This window comes from Panicum hallii, chromosome 9 (assembly GCF_002211085.1).
Source record: "Panicum hallii strain FIL2 chromosome 9, PHallii_v3.1, whole genome shotgun sequence".
In the NCBI taxonomy this organism is placed as follows: Eukaryota; Viridiplantae; Streptophyta; class Magnoliopsida; order Poales; family Poaceae; genus Panicum; species Panicum hallii.
The window spans coordinates 67,862,250-67,875,420 of NC_038050.1; the positions used below are offsets into that span (position 1 = coordinate 67,862,250).

Below are 13,171 nucleotides of genomic sequence, written 5' to 3' on the forward strand. Positions count from 1 at the left end.
TGGTTTTTGACTTTTTCGTGGGCGCCGGGCGGGTTCCGGATTTTGCCGTGGCGTTATGGGAAATTTTCCTTTTTCATAAGGTGGGAACCGTAAGAATTGAGGGGTGTTTGGTTATCTGAGATTTATTTTAAACTGTCAAATATTTCAATATCAATTATAAAGATTAAATATAAGCTAATTGTAAACTAACTACATAAACCTATAGCTTATTCACAAGACGAATCTATTAAGCTTAATTAATTTATAATTAGTACATGTTTACTTTAGCATTACATGAACTAATCATGGACTAATTAGGTTTAATAGATTCATCTCGCGAATAAGTCTAGGGGTTATAGAATTTGTTTTATCATTAGTTTGTGTTTAATAAATTTAATTAGAATTTAAATATCTGATGTGATAAGGGCTTAAAATAAGACCCCATAGAACTAAATACCCTCTAAGAGTCCGTTTAACGTTGAACCGATCTGGATGACTAAATTTTAGACCAGTCTCAGTGTCCAGTTTATTGCACAGTTATCAAGACTGAAAACCTAGTAATTATGCTGGAGGAGTGTCATAGTGATGAAACTCCCCTCGCATCCCATGAAACTCCCCCTCATCTTTCCTCTTAATGACCCTATGGCTTATCATGTCACCAAATTTGTTGATGTAGCGTGACATTTAATGCCCATGAAACTTCTCATAAAATCCCATTGAGACTAGCCTTCTTCCAGTCACATCGGATGTTCGGGCATCAATTGTAAGTGTTAAATATAGATTAATTACAAAATCAATTGCATAAATGAAGTCTAATTCACGAGATGAATCTATTAAGCATAATTAAACTATCATTAGCGTATTTTTACTGTAGCACAACATTGTCAAATCATGGATTAGGCTTAATTGATTCGTCTCGTGAATTAGCCTCCATATATGCAATTAATCTTATAATGAATCTATATTTAGTACTCTAATTAGTGTCAAACATCCGATGTAGCAGAGACTAAAGTTTAGTTGGGTGATCCAAACAGACCCTTAAACCATATTGCGTTAATTTTCAAAAGTAAAAGTGTGTTACTGTGAATGAAGTAGGATAAGTGGTAGATAATACTATGAACTTAGATCTAAAGTACTATAATTTATGTTTGAATTTCGAACGAACATACAAGTTCTTAGTTGATCGTAGTTCATATAATAATTATTAGAGAAGTACGGCTCACTTGATAATTAATAACCACCGCGCTACGTTTTGAATTGTAACATTTTTATCTATAATTATAAGTAGAACATCAATTTGCATTGATTATGTAAATAGGTGATTGCTCACTCTAATTTGTTCGTTCTAGACACCGTGTACATAAAAAAGGTAGTAGTAATAAAGGTTTTGCTCACTTTTGCTTATACGCTAGCTGCGGCGTGTGAGGGCTAATTTAATAAAAATCTACCACCATCAATTTTTAATGTAGTACTAAACTTAACATTATGAAGAATATATACTTACAAAACTTGTATACTGTGTAGAATAAAAGACATGTAACAACCAAGGACAATTTGATTTTCTTCTAGATATAAATCCAATCTAAGTTCTTTTAGATGCTCTACTTTTTTCTAGAAAAACTGAAATTGATTTAACGAATGAAACGTACGGACAGTTTCTAAACTTATCAGAAATGTCATTTAAATCTAAGAGCTTTGAAATACAAATAAGGGTTTGCAAACTTGTTGAAATGAATCACCTAAGTCTAAAGTGATGAAAGCACCCTTATAATTTTGACTTGTATCATCCCCATATTGACACACCATATCATCCATCACAAGTGTACTTAGGAACTCTAGGCGTAACACATTTGACAAATTTTAAGGACAAAACTGTATTTTCAAAATTCACTAATACTGTCCATATATTTTACTACTCTAAAGTAAAAATAAAATAAAGAGATTCCGTCGAGCTTGTATTGTTTCCGCACCCCAATCTCCTCTTCCCAACATGGCACTAGCAGGAAGCACTTTCACGCCACTCCTCCGAGTTCCAACCAACAGCGCTATCACGAACGGACTTGACCAAAAAGACTCATGATAACATGAACAGCCTCCCCTTTTTCCGTGGAAAAAGAGAGAACCGGAGGACACGACCGCGAATCCACCCATGCATCACATAGACCTGGTCCACGCACCATGCTCTCCTGTCCTCCTATTTATCCGGCATCCGCCATATGGACCACCCGGACCTAGCTCATGCATCAGCGCTGCGATATCCAATTGCAGCAGGAAGACAGCCAGTCCACGACCTGGGACACGCCTGGACCGAGCCTCGTACACCGCAGTCCAGGTCACGGAGCTAGGCCCCACTTGCCAGGCTGGCCTCCGCCCTGGACCCGCACCCACGGGGAACGGGCGCCGTTAATGGCCGCCGCAACGGTAAACGTTACCCCTGGAAACGAAGAGGAAAATAGCAGCGGCGCCCGGATCCCCTCCCCCCTCGCCTCCAGATCACATCACCGTCGCCTCCGCCTCCAAATCCATTCCTAGGCTGGTGCTGCTGCTGCGAGCTCGCTCGGGTTGGGCTCAGGGCTCTAGGGTTTCGCCTCCCCGCTCCCTGTTCTCATCGCCGTGGAGCTTGGCCCGTCGGGTTAGGGTTGGCACGCGGCTGCGGGGTCCGTGGGGTTGGGGTGCGGCCGATGCGGCGATCGCCGGCGATCGGGAGGCTGTAGCAGCGGCGGGGGAGGGGGATCTCCCGGGAGGATTCTCCGGCGATGGCCGCGGACGCGCTCACCATCATCCCGGGCGCCGTGCTGCGGAATCTCTCCGACAAGCTCTACGAGAAGCGGAAGAACGCCGCGCTTGAGGTGAGGGGTTTCGATTCCTCGCGGGGCAATGGTCTTCGAGCAATCGCCAAGGATTTAAGGTGTAATTTTTGTTGCCGTGGGGTCTTGTACAGATTGAGGGGATCGTGAAGCAGCTCGCAACGGCTGGGGAGCATGAGAAGATTTCAGCGGTCATCACGCTGCTCACCAACGATTTCACCTACTCGCCGCAGGCAAACCATCGGAAGGTTTGCATAGACCGCTGTGGTTCATGCTTTAGGTGTTGACGGGGTCAGATTTGTTGAGTTCTGTGGTGCTTTGATGTTAGCAGGGTGGGTTGATTGGCCTTGCAGCAGTTACCGTCGGACTCACCAGTGAAGCAGCTCAGCATCTCGAGGTTTGCTACCGCTAATGTTTAACTCTTAAATTCTGTTTGGTTTATTCATATTCAAGTTCATGCAATGTCATCCTATATGCGGTGAAATCTATACGGGTAAAGGAAATCTGAAATCGTATGACTGTTTGGCTTTAAACCTGCATGCCTGATTTTTATGAGTTCTTGCGTAATCCTTAAAATGGCAAATTGGCAACAATGGATGCTGAATTGTCAACGGTGGCATCGACTTGTCATATCAAGCACCACCATTGGATCATGCATTGCTCTATTGGTGTATAACGTGCTGAATGGTGTCTATTAGTCAACTATACCAAATGCTGGAGTCTAATTAGTAGATGAAACAGGAAGTCAATGACTTCATTTCTACCGGTCTTAACTCTAAGTAGTTTAGCTTTCCTTTTACATCTATTGAGCTGGGGCTCAGGTATGAATTGTATATAGTCCATTCTATTAGTGCTTAAGGAAATTATGCTTGCTGATTCACCATGAAAATAGTTTACTTCTGTGGTTGAGATGGCCTCCCACTTTCAGCTACTTCCTTTCTGGCATTCTCTTAAAAAAAATTGCATTTGAGGTTTGGAAATATTAGTTCTGTATGGTGTTCTTCATACCGTGAACTCGTAGGATTTTATGGAGGCATGTTACTGCCATCTTATTGAAATTGATATGATGGATCAGGAGGAGATATTGATGAGAAATATTGCAAGGTTGTACATAATTTTCTCATCATGTGGTTAGAACTTGGGCATGTAGACAAAATTGTTAGATGGCATTGTGTGGTCATGTTCAAATCATTTAATTCACAGTTGCTGTTACACGTACCATAAACTGTTATTGTGCCGCTTACATGTCTACCCAGCAGAGAAGCACCATTTGTCATGTGGTTGTGCTATTATTCTGTTTTGTCCATTTGACCGTACACTAACTAAGCTCTGTTGTTTTGTGCTTCCAGCAAATTGTGCCTCCTGTGCTTAGTTCTTTCATGGACCAAGATAGCAGAGTGCGCTACTATGCTTGTGAAGCACTATACAACATAGCAAAGGTAAGCATTTAGTTCAGTGATGAAACATGAATGGTATGTTTGCTTTACACCAAATGAATTTCTATCTGTAGGTTGTAAGAGGGGATTTTATCATCTACTTCAACAAGATTTTCGATGCGTTATGCAAGCTTTCTGCAGATTCTGATGCTAATGTGCAGAGTGCAGCTCATCTTCTTGACAGGCTTGTCAAGGTATAGTCGTCTGGACTTTACGCATATATCCTAGAACTTGTCCCTTGTTCTCTTCTTAATTACCTCTGATAAGACAATTATTTATCAACCAGGATATCGTAACTGAGAGTGATCAGTTCAGGTATGCTGCGTATGATTTGGCTTTTCAATATTAGTTTTATGCTTATCTTAATGCTAGTGTTGATTTCTGATTTACCTTATCTTGTTTTTGCTCTTTAGCATCGAAGAATTCATACCGCTCTTGAGAGAGCGCATGAATGTGTTGAACCCTTATGTGAGACAATTTTTGGTGGGGTGGATAACAGTGTTGGACAGTGTTCCTGATATTGACATGCTTGGTTTCCTTCCTGATTTTCTCGATGGTAATCCCTCCCTTTTCTCCAAGTGCATTACTTCTATTGACTATTCAGCAACCTTTCTATCGCGACACCTGCAGGTTTATTCAATATGCTTAGTGATTCCAGTCATGAGATAAGGCAGCAAGCCGATGCAGCACTTTCAGAGTTTCTGCAGGAGATAAAGAACTCACCAGTAAGGCTGCTCTCCTGAAACTTGCTCTATATACCTGTGTCAAATCTTTTAACAGCATAGACATAAAAGACATCTTGTCGATTCATATTCCTCCAATTATCCTTTTGTCTTTGTATTAGGTTCTTTCATGTTTTATGCTTTCAATGCTGATTATTCTACCTTAAATGAAAAGAATGTAGATTATGGTCGTATGGCTGAAATACTTGTTCGGAGGGCAGGCTCTACTGATGAATTCACTCGGTTGACGTCTATCACATGGGTAATTTTGTCTTTTATGTTTTTCCTGTGATCTTAGAATTCATAGAGGCTATTTGGATACTTGCAGGAATGTTTGTCTGATGGTTTATCCTTTAAAGTGCAGATCAACGAGTTTGTGAAGCTTGGTGGGGAACAACTCGTTCCTTACTATGCTGATATATTGGGCGCTATCTTACCATGCATATCTGACGAGGAGGAGAAAATCCGAGTGGTATTTTCCTGTGTTATGCTTTTGATTCATATAATTGCTGCAGATGTAAACTGTGTGGTGTGTGCCTGTTCAGGGCTAAACTTACATTTTTTTTTTGTACTTATTGACTTCTTTGTTTGCAAGGTTGCACGTGAAACAAATGAGGAACTTCGTGCTATAAAAGCTGATCCAGCTGAGGGATTTGATATCGGAGCAATTCTTTCAATTGGAAAAAGGTTCTCTACTCAATCCCTTGGATATGAAATTAAGTTTAGCTGTCAGGCACCTTCTTTGTGGTAATTTAAATTGTTTATACCCTACCTGTGCAAGTAATTTGAGAATTATATTGACATGACATTTGTGATATGGCATTGACATTTTCTCCCTTTCTTTACAGAGAATTGAATAGTGAACATGAGGCCACTCGAATTGAAGCATTACATTGGTTCTCCACTCTGCTGGCTCGGTACCGTGTTGAGGTACTGAAAGACTATAATGCTTTTTTGGACTGCATTTCCAATAAACATCAACAAGTTATGACCTGCATGTTTTCAAGCTTTGACATTGTCCTGTTTTTAATTTGTCAACTTTGAATTGGACATATGAGAGTTGCAATTCATTTTGATTAAGAAAGTACCAAGAGTCATATGATTTATTTACATATTTTCTGGAACAGTTCTTGGCGTACCTGGATGATATTTTCGATCCACTTCTAAATGCACTTTCTGATCCTTCAGATGCGGTGAGTTTTTTAAAAGCCTTTCAAACTGCCATGTTTGTTTTGAATATTTGAAACTACACGTTCTGGTCTGTTGGTTGGCCGATATTATATTGCTATATGTATATGTGGTGATTTATAGTTAGGTATTTGATATTTGATAATTCAAGCCAGGGTTGGAACCATTTAGAGGGCACAGGTTGCTGTGGTGTGGTCTAGCACTGTAGCACCACACCGCACCACCAACAATAGATTAGTTTGCTAATTTGCTTATATGATAAGTTAGCTTCTTAGAGATGAGTGCTAAGTTAGTTAAGATATGGTGATTTCGTATGGTTAGATAAGGTCTGTTAGGTGATTTGTTACTTTAATTAGAAGGGGTCTATGGGCTATGACTATGAAGGCAGCCATGAATACTAGAGTTGAGGCAAGAAAGAAAGAAATAAACAAAGCCCCCAGGGCATCTTCACCTCCACCCTGCTCCTGGAGGGCAGGCTTGGAGTAGCTTGTATCTAGTCAATTGCTTCTCGTGAATTGAGAGGATGAGCATGCTACTGCCAGTTATCTAAACATATCATCAGCCAAATTTGTAATCACTGATTTGAATATATTCCAATTGTTGTGCTGTTAGCTATTATAAATCCACTATGTTGCTCAAGGCTGAAAATCTGATATTCTTTGACGAACCTCGGATTGGGTGTATTTTATTTTAGCAGGAGTCTATGGTAGCTACGAAACCATGACAGACTACTTGCTGCTGTAGAGTATCTATATAGGTTTAACCACCACTAATACATTCTGCTAATGTAGCTTTGAGCATGGTGGATGTTTATCACAGCATTTTACTTGTGCAGGTCGTCCTATTAGTATTGGAAGTTCATGCATGTATAGCTGAAGAGCCTCACCACTTCCATCATCTTGTATCTTACCTAATCCGCACCTTCCACAACAATCATGTTCTGCTGGAGAAGTATGTAACTAAAGCTTACTCTGCTTTTTCAATCATATCTCTTGGTTTTAGGATGCGTGATTCAATATTTGGTGAACATCCTAGAAAATAATGATTTGAGGTACTTCTATAGGCGTGGTGCTTTGATAGTCCGTCGACTCTGTGTTCTTCTGGGTGCTGAAAAAGTATATCGGGAGTTCTCCACTATTCTTGAGAGTGAAATTGACCTTGATTTTGCATCCGTCATGGTTCAGGTGTGTGCTACTTTTCCAACATTCTTCTGCTGCCACATGTGATTGTGAGATTTATGTATTATTTTTTTAACTACCTGCAGGCTTTGAATTTGATTTTGCTCACATCAACTGAACTTGGTGAGCTCCGCTCTCTTCTTAAGAAGTCGTTAGTGGATTCCTGTGGCAAGGACTTGTTTCAGTCATTATATGCTTCGTGGTGCCACTCTCCAATGGCTACGATTAGCTTGTGTTTACTTGCTCAGGTAATGACTGATTTGCAAGTTGTGTTGCTTACTAGGACTCCATTTGATCTTTGGATGTGCTTTCTAATGTGTGCAGGCATACAGTCACGCGAGCTGTGTTATTCAGTCTCTGGGAGAAGAAGACATAAATGTTAAATTTTTGGTTCAATTAGATAAATTGATCCGTCTCTTGGAGACTCCAGTATTTGCTTACTTGCGTTTACAGGTAACTTGTTCTGATGATCCCTTCCTGCAAGGTTATGTTTCTGTTTCTCATGCGCCTTTGAATTCTGAAATTGTGGGCTTTCTACTTGGCTGATTTAATACGATTTCTTGTTCTACATGATCCATGACATGATCGTTATGAATCAATATCTGTACCCTGATGTTCATCTGTACATTTACTATATGCCCGCTGCCCTTTTGGTATAAGGTTCTCTCAAAATATTTGCCATCTCTTAATGCTTTGACATTCTCGATGCTGCAAGCAAACATGATGGGGTTTATGTGGTGCAACATGTTATGGAAACTGTGATAACATGTATGCTGTGCAAATTCTTTTTGTTTGTCTGGTACAAAGATTTAGCTGTTACACTGTTCTTACTAATCATTTTGGCATGGGAGCTCCATAACATACTTTATAAAAAATGCAGCTTCTTGAGCCTGGAAAACACACCTGGCTTCTGAAAACTCTTTATGGTCTCCTGATGCTGTTGCCTCAGGTATGTTCAATATGTCTCCTCCGCTGTGGTTCCTACAGCCTTTCTTTGCTTAACGTTTAATGAATGTTTAGGTAACATGAACTAGACAAAAAATTCATGCTGCATGCTCGAGCCCTGTAGCAATTGAGCTTCTTGCACATTTTCTAGAACCAGTTCATAAGCAAAAGACCAGATAGTTGTTGCAATCTTTCATTAAGATATGTTTCTCTTGAATGGACTTCACCTTTTGAAGGTAGTATTTTTATTTTGGTTGGAATAATGAATTAGTCTTGGCTATTCCATCCTTCTTTCCCCAATAAGAATATCTATTTTCCCAAAATAATGATTATTAATGTTTCCTAGTATAAGGATTGTTTGATACTTGGTACTAATTGTTAAGAGAGTCTGCTACAGGGAGACACATTATGATCGAACATTGAAACTATCTGTTGGAATAGCGTCTGATGTACGAAATTGTATTTCCATGGTCCTCATGTTCTGCTTGCTTCCACCTTGTTGTGCTTCTCCACTTTGCATGTGGGATGTGGTCTTTCTAGAATATATCCTTTTTGTTAAAATGAATTGAACTGTAGTTCATTGTTCCTCCTATGAGGTCTAACTTCTGTAACCAGATTCTGTTGGAGAGGTTACACAAGCTGCATGTGCCCTCTTGAACATTTACTAAAGGGAAGTTGGCACTCGTTAAAGTGTAATAACTTGGGCTTCATATCTTTATCCACTATTTTATGCAGCAAAGTGCGGCCTTCAAGATCTTGAGGACTCGACTGAAGACTGTGCCGTTCAGTGAAAATATTAAGCGCACATCTTCAGCAAATCCGTACTCTCAGATTCTGCAAGTGACAGAAGACGGCAGTCGAAACCAAGACACACAGAACTATAGTGCAATCAATTTCCCATCCCTTCTCCTGCAATTTGAAAATATGCAGCAGCAGCACCGAAACCATTTAAAGGGTCAACTGCAATCCCGCAAATCTGCTTCAGCTGCAACATTATCGCAGGTCTTTTCCTTTTTCTTAGATATTTGATTGTGCTATATTTGATTAAGTTGGTATTGTTGCTACCGAAGAAACAGTTGTGCCCTCACTCCAGTTCCACATATATTTTGAACTTTTTGCAGTTGTGGTTAAAATTTCTGGTTGTGTGCTCCTGTTCCACATGGAGTAGTATTTAGGTTTCCTACCTGTCAAGCAACAAATAGTCTATATTCTGTTGTTTCATTTCTGCTTTAACCTCTAGGTCTGCCTGGATTTGCACCTCTATGAATATTAATAATGAGTGAAACACACCATAGGCCCCTAAACTATTCCTGCATCCTCATCTGGGTCCATAAATGCTCAAAGTGATTATCTAGGTCCTTCAACTTTTCAAAGTGGTTCATTCTTGAGTTCACTCAAGGTCCAATCATGGACCTCGATTCACACTTGTATTGAAATACTTAGAAAGTTGAAGGACACAGATAATCATATTTGAGAGTTCATGGACCTAGATGAAGATGCGAGAATAGTTTTAGGGACCTATGGTGCATTTCACTCTATTTTAAGTTTGCATAACACTACCAAAGTTTGAAATTACAGGGTGTACATTGTTTCGTTAGGACAATCCAAGAATTACTCTGTTAATGTTCTATTTATGTGATTCAAAAGTATACTGAAGTATTTTTTTAATGTCAACTCTGTGACAAAAATTATTGTTTTAATAGAGTGATTGTTGGCCAAAGCCTTCTCTTAATGAAATGAAATTTGCCCTGTAACTTTAAAACCCCTCTTGAGCCTATGATTGTTACTGTTGGAAGTTCTGGCTACGAGGTGCTTTTCAGCTGGAAAACAGATTGCTGGCTGAAAATCCCTAGAGATAGCAACTTATCACTGCCAGAGACATCAATTTGTCCTGTGGTAGCAGACCATAGACTTGCACTTGCGCTGTTAGCTTTCTTTAACAATATGACTGTAACTTGGTTAAACATTTTTAATGTAAAGATGCTTATCACCTAAAAAGAAGATTGTTATCTAACCTTCCTGAATCACATATAGGAGATACAAAGATATGAAGAAGCACATTCCTCTTCGCTATCAGAGATTAGCAGGCTCCCATCAGGAGCACCCAAAGGCATTTCATGATGCATTTGGTTACTCGGGATGTGTGATATATTTGCCGGACGCATCATCACAAATCTGTTGGGGCTTTGGTTAGTCTCCTTGATTTTTTCAAAGGAGGTTGCATAGGGTAAATAGAGTGTAATCTTTTTTGTTTCATTCCTAGATTTTGTCAAGGAATGACAATTATTTGTTGGAGAAAGCTCGTTTCCCCGCTCTAGTCATTCTTATTTTTTTCCTAGCCGTTTCACTGCTCATCTGGTTTCTGTAATTTTTCAATTGAAGGCCAAATGAGCAAAGTAGTATTTGGAGATATGTTACTACTGTTCTGCTTATCGATCTCCAATAAATTAGCGATGCAATGTAAATTCCAGTTTCTGGCTCCTATTATATGTTATATGATATTCCTGGCCTTTGGTTTGGTTTAAGGGCCTCCAGCATCGCATGTCACATTTCTTCCGTGACGTGTACGAGTAATCAATATCCTGAATTCCTGATCATGTAAAGTGCACCTGGGTTGCCTGGATGTGCTTATAAATGGACAACGACCAATACTTTTGTGAACCTTGACTTTAAAAAAGCATTATCTACGTGAAATAAAATAAGCTGCTTGCAATATTTTTCTCTTATCTATCTGGCTTCATCTTTAGGGCCATTTCCTTCGCCAAATCTGAATATGGCTCATCTCTGAGCTCCGAAAATCACTTCACGTATATTTGTTTCTTTCCAGCTACCACTCGACTTCCACTGTGCAGACTGCAGAGGGCTAGGGACGGCCCAGCAGCTTGTTGCAGTGGCTACTGGTCTGTCGATTCTCAGGGAATAGATCCAGCCATCTAGAGTATAGATCCGGAGCATAATTTGCCAAAAGCTCAAGAAGATGAAGATCTGCCATGACCGACGCGCATTCATCCGCAAGGCATATTTCTATCTCGCAATCGTGTCCAGCGAACATGCACGGCCAAATCCGATGATTCTTGCTCGCTTCCTCCGATGCCGTCCAACGAAAAGTAAAAAGGCAGGGCGACATTCCTTTGGTTACCCGCACATTGTCACTGCTCGAGTCCCATTCTCGACGCCGCACTCACTCGTCAATTTCGCGGACGAGCGAATCTGTCGCTGGGAGAAGATGGCGGCCAAGTGCCAACGGACTGATCGTCTGGGCTATGATATGAAGCCATTTCAGTAGCTGTGGTGGCAGTGTTTTCACGTGAACTCACCATGGTTTGCCGTCGCTGTGGTATAGTTCCACAGAACACAGGATGAGCAGGGCGTTGATGGTTTTGCTTGAGACACCCATCATTATACTGAATATAAATCCACCGCATGCATCCGACCTCAGCTATTCTGCACACAAGTATCGAAAATGTAATTTAGAACATGATAGCAACTATTATGGTTTATTCTAACTTTAGTTTTCCTGAACTAGTAATTCTACTTGTGATATTCTACGCTTCATGATAGTAGGCCTGGTTGGACGGAAGACAGCAAATCGAGTTCTCCGCATCAGCTAGTATTTTCTTAGAGAGCGATGATTGCATCAGTTGTTGAAAATATTGAAAGATGTAGGGTGGTTAGTTTACATGGCACTGGCGGAGATTGATTGGAAGAAATGAGTTCCGGGTTGACCTTTCTTCTTCAAAAATAAAACTTTTACACCCAGTAAACGGAAATAAAGAATTGTTGACTATAGATTCCATGGACAATTGGGACAAGCCAGAGGTGCAAGGAAGATGCAAGATTCTTCAAAGAAAATTGGTGGCAAACTACAACTTGAGTTCTTGGATGGAAACTGAGAAACATAAATTAGCTGACCGAGTCTCATGGGGGAACAGTGTCACACACCTTGGTATGACTTTTATGAGCCCAAAGGGACATTATCCCCAGGTGATCTTCTCTTCAGCGTCTCAAGGGTTGGGAATATCTGAACCTACGACAAATTGTTGCTTTGTTGCTTAACGTACCAAAAATCACGTAAGACTTCCGGTGAGAGCATGATGATGGTGCGCTGCGGACCACAGTTTATTCAGATTAAACGATGATGGTAATTATCCAGCCTGAAAAGGAAAATGAGTTATCCAGAAAAGGAAAAAAGAGCTTGTCCGAATGATTTTGTTTAAATCCCAAGTCATTTAGGATCTCAATAAGAATATACACCTAGACTTTCCAAAAAGAAAAATAATATACACCTCGATCTCATTATCGGAAAACTGGAACCTCCAATAATTGGAGACATGTGAAAAGCTGAGAAAAATGGGCGCAAACACTAATTTGTCAAAAAATATGTCACACATCAAATGACGGCATTATACGCAAACAAAGTCAATGTCTGAAAAAGAAACGACATTAAGAAAGGAAAAAATAATGTAGAAGCAAAGTCAGCCAATGCGGTGAATAGAAGACGTTTGAGATGCCACAAGATGCAAACAATACCACCATTTAACCTTGGTTTCCTGTTTTTAATTCTTCCAACATGGCAGTTGCAGATGCCATCATATTGAATCAACGAATACGTCCAGATTTGCTGAACAAATTGGACAAACTGAGGAACAAAATAAGATTGGTGGAGCTGAAAACAATATTGCTCTGGTCCCGCTCTGAAGAATCTCTAAGCAAGAGCTCTACTTGTTTATTCTAGAAGTAGCTTTCACTGTGCCATCAAACAACAAACCAGTGTCGTACACTTCTTGGATTGAGGATTTGAAGCGCAGACCTGGAACAACTCACAAGTTGGCACAAATCATCATTGGAGTTTCAGGAATGCGGCGGAACGGCGAAAATACAGCGCACACATTGTTCGTGTATGCGACGGGCCTTGT

At 40.2% G+C, this 13,171-nt stretch overlaps 1 protein-coding gene across 2 annotated transcripts; it reads left to right on the plus strand.

The window, feature by feature from the left end:
- Positions 1 to 2,400: 2,400 nt before the first annotated feature.
- Positions 2,401 to 10,780, plus strand: LOC112874844 (protein VAC14 homolog). 2 transcript variants are annotated; one of them, XM_025938403.1, is made up of 20 exons: positions 2,401 to 2,828; positions 2,921 to 3,034; positions 3,115 to 3,183; positions 4,136 to 4,225; positions 4,297 to 4,416; positions 4,509 to 4,537; positions 4,636 to 4,778; positions 4,853 to 4,947; positions 5,120 to 5,206; positions 5,309 to 5,416; positions 5,540 to 5,631; positions 5,793 to 5,874; positions 6,072 to 6,137; positions 6,968 to 7,083; positions 7,196 to 7,316; positions 7,397 to 7,558; positions 7,635 to 7,763; positions 8,191 to 8,259; positions 8,991 to 9,257; positions 10,290 to 10,780. In XM_025938403.1, the coding sequence occupies exons 1-20, from the start codon at positions 2,736 to 2,738 to the stop codon at positions 10,374 to 10,376; spliced, it is 2,139 nt and encodes a 712-aa protein (XP_025794188.1). In that variant the 5' UTR covers positions 2,401 to 2,735; the 3' UTR covers positions 10,377 to 10,780. The 2 variants fall into 2 exon arrangements, with proteins under 2 accessions (XP_025794188.1, XP_025794189.1); XM_025938404.1 differs by having other exon boundaries at positions 2,402 to 2,828; positions 3,118 to 3,183.
- Positions 10,781 to 13,171: the final 2,391 nt, after the last annotated feature.